Source organism: Condylura cristata, unplaced genomic scaffold, assembly GCF_000260355.1.
Source record: "Condylura cristata isolate star-nosed mole 26May11 unplaced genomic scaffold, ConCri1.0 scaffold00012, whole genome shotgun sequence".
In the NCBI taxonomy this organism is placed as follows: domain Eukaryota; kingdom Metazoa; phylum Chordata; class Mammalia; order Eulipotyphla; family Talpidae; genus Condylura; species Condylura cristata.
In genome coordinates this window covers 7,735,653-7,739,418 of record NW_004567113.1, presented here as the reverse complement: position 1 = coordinate 7,739,418, position 3,766 = coordinate 7,735,653, and the positions used below count along the sequence as shown (strand labels likewise).

General features: G+C 37.5%; 1 protein-coding gene across 3 annotated transcripts in view; it reads right to left on the bottom strand.

Annotated features, from left to right (window-relative positions):
• The window catches only part of SNCA (synuclein, alpha (non A4 component of amyloid precursor)), a 119,160-nt gene that overhangs the window by 2,389 nt on the left and 113,005 nt on the right, over positions 1-3,766 (bottom strand). For all 3 annotated transcript variants that reach the window (XM_012724281.1, XM_012724280.1, XM_004681122.2), the window contains exon 5: positions 2,369-2,452. In XM_012724281.1, the coding sequence (XP_012579735.1) occupies positions 2,369-2,452 (84 nt within the window). The remainder of the gene's footprint in view (positions 1-2,368; positions 2,453-3,766) is intronic.

The window sequence follows — 3,766 nt, the reverse complement described above, 5'->3', positions numbered from 1 at the left end:
TATGACTTTCGTTTGTTTATTGTTCATTTCTTTGTTTTCCTTTTAGATCCTACATATTATTGAAATCATATGGTATTTGTCTTTCTCTGAATTATTTCACTTAACATAATAACCTTAACATCTATCCATGTTAAGGATAACATCTATCCAGGTTTTCATTGTGCATAATATGTATGTGAAAGAATTGTATCTCCACTATTTATCCAAAGAGAAATACTCATGGCTATTTTCCTATCTTAGCTATTGTAACTAAAGTGGTAATTAACACAGCTTTTCAAATATTATTTAAATTCCTTCACATAATCCCAGGAGAATTTATGGGCCATGTGGCATTTTAATTTTTAATTGTTTAAGGAGTCTCCATACTGTTTTCCATAGTGAATACGCCAATTTGTATTCTAACCAACAACAAAAGACCAAAACCAAAACCAATTTGTATTCCAGCAAAGGCCTGAAGAGCCTTTTTCTCCATAGCATCAACAACACTTCTTATGTTTTATCTTTTTGATAACTATCACCTTAACAGGTGTAACGTGATATCTCATGATTCTGAGTTGCAGTTTACAAATGACTAGTGAAGGTGGGGAGCCAGGTGGGTTTCTAAGACTTCTGAATTCTAGTAGAAGTAAATGGGCCTTTTTCCATAGAAGGAAGTCTGCAAAGATGGTGCCTCTTTCCTGAATTCCCCCACCATCCCTAGAGGTTTGTGCCTTTGGAAGACAAAGGCTGTGACTTAAATGTGCTATCTTCACAGTGTCTGGTAATATTAATCTGTTAATTATTTGCAATGTCCCAGTCTTATTGAGGCCCAGGAATGTGGGTCTCACTGGTCCCTGGAGCTGGCAATATGGGCCCTCCCCTGCTGGACTACATATATTCTTTGATTTTAGGAGATCAGCTGGAGAGCCTGGAGGCATGCTTTCCAGATTCAGCAGAGCAGCAGGAGAGCACTTTTTGTGCTTTAAGCACTTTTTGTACAAATGCCTGACCATTCATATTTGCAGCCTAAGCTAGGGAGCAGGGAAGTGCTGTGACTACCTGTATTGAATAATCCAGTCTTCAATAATATAGCAAGATAGTGTTGTGACCTTAGTGCAACTGCAAGCCTTAGCATGCTATGTCCACATGTGCCTGCACTAACATGCTAGAGGGAAAGGACAACAATGGCATCTGCCACACCATTGTATCTGCAGAGAGTGCCAGCTGTCCCCTGTACCTCCTGCATCTGCTTTCAGACTAGCAAGAGATTCTGGCCATGTAATTTAGGTAGTTTTCAAACTACTTCTATTGTGCTGGGTTCCAGGCTGACTGAAACTGCATGCAAGCTTTAAAAGAAGAATCTATTTCCCATAGTTCTTTGGGCCATGTGGACATAATTGTATTGGTTTTCTAAGACAGATTTTTTAAAAAAGATTTATTTATGCACACAGGACTGGGCCATGGGGGTCAAACTCACACAGAGACAGCTGTGTCTAGCTTGCAGTGTTGTGCCCTAACCAGCTGCACTACCAGGGAGGGCCCTCTAAGCCAGATGTTTTGAAGCTCATCTCTTTGTTGCAGACAGGGGTGGAACATCCTCTAATGTAGGTAGGATACATATCCTTTGCTTCTCCAGAAGATCCAGACTTATGGGATTCTTCCCCACAGAGGTTCACTACATTAAGTGGATGTTTTGTGTGGTAAACCACATCTTTACCTCTCCTGCCCAGCCTGATGTGTTCCTGTTGTGGATAGTAGTTCATCAAGTTTTTAGAGGGGATTGTTCAATATTTACAGAAGAATTTTTTCTGTGTATGTACTTCGTAAAGCCATGGGAGGAAGTTTAATTCAGAGTATTTCTGCACTCCTCCTCTTATCATATTTAATTCCTCAGACACATTCATATGTATTTTCAAACCAGCATGCCTCGGCTTTGCATAGTCTCTTGTGCTAGAACGTCCTCCCTTGTCATTTCTGCCAATGACACCATTTTTTTCTTAAAGTCCTGCCATACCTTTTGGCATCTAGTTGATTGTTTTAAGTTTCCATTTTGGGATTTATTTAGAACAGAAACTTTTCAATAAAATTATTGTTTAATGCAGCAACCTTTTACTGGAAAGTGCCAGTTAACTAAATATTTTATACTCCGTGAGCTACATATATATGGTCTCTGTTGCTGCAGCTACTGCTGGTTCTTCTTTTTGACAACCCTTTACAAATGTAAAAATATATGTCCTGGATTTGGTCAATTTGTACATCTAGAGAGTCATGCATTCTCACTAAGGAGAAACATAAAAAGAAATATGCCATTAAGAACTCTTTTGCGTGCTTATTAGGAAGAACCAATTTGAACTCTTTATTTTCTGAATCGTATGTATTAACTTTTTACCTCAGAAGGCATTTCATAAGCCTCACTGTCAGGATCCACAGGCATATCTTCCAGAATTCCTTCCTGTGGAACTCCTTCTTCACTCTAATGTTTAAATAGGAAGCACAAAAAGAATATAATAAGGTATCATTTTTCACTTTTTAGAAGCAAACATACCTTGAAAACATATACAATATTGGCTGATATATTGTAAAAATGCACTCAGTATTACTGCTAGCATTCTGAACTGCACAAAGCCTTTTGAAATGCATGGTGGAGGCATGTATTAAACCCCCGAGATGTAAAAATATTTGCCCAAGTAATTCACAATCCAGGAAATAGTCCAAAGCTATTACCCAGAGATATTTTTCATAGGATCAATTATAGTGTAAAAAGTTTGTTCACATAAATATTCAATGGGTGATGAAGAAATAAGAAAATTATCCTTTAACTATTCAACAGATTATTATGTAGACATGTATTACCATGACATAAAACAAAATGGGCGACTGTGATAGAATATTTAGCAAGATAAAAAGTGCTACAAATATTGTGACATAACATGTTCACAATTCAGATAAGGTAAAAAAATAAGAAAACACAATAAAATACTGAAAGTATCTAACTTTTAATAAAAGTGTATGTGTTAACTTTTACTTTTTGTAAGTGTTTAGCTAATATAACTATTCATATGTAACTATTTTATAATTTTAAAATAGTAGCAAAGAAAATTTATTTGCTAAAACTTCGACTGGTGACTTATATATATTTGGTCATACTATATTCCAGGTATCTCTCCATAGAAATAGCAAAATATATTGTCTCATATGTAAAAGAACATTTTATATCGTATCTGAGTTTCATTCAGATAAGTTGTTACTTGGATGAAACGGAAATGTATCCCGACACACACACTGGAGACAAACACTCACTGCATTAGAAAGAAGGGACTGAATAGATCAGTGAAATCAATGTGACTGAAGGAGGTGGGCAGTCAGTGACACCTGGATGCAGGAGTCTAGGGAGACATGATGACAGTTTTGCCAGTCAGTGAGAGACCTCAGGTGGGGAGAACAAACAAGAAGGCCACATCACAGCAGAAGAACTGAGACATATACCCATGTGGACTGGGACTCTATCAAGGGGGTAATAGCATAGGCTGCACTCTCCTTTCCTTTGCTATATGCACTGATGCCATGAAGTACAAAACAATGAATAGATTGCTGATTCTCCGATCTGGAAGCCCAGAGTAAAGGGTTAGTAGCAGTCAGTTACCCATCAGAATTATTACCCATTCTCAATCCTCCTGGAACAATAGCAATCCCTGTAACATCTTCCAGTGGCACCCATGGCATCCAACAGTAACAAAAGTAAAAACATAATAAAAATGAAGCCGTTGTCATAGTTGCTGGAAAAGCA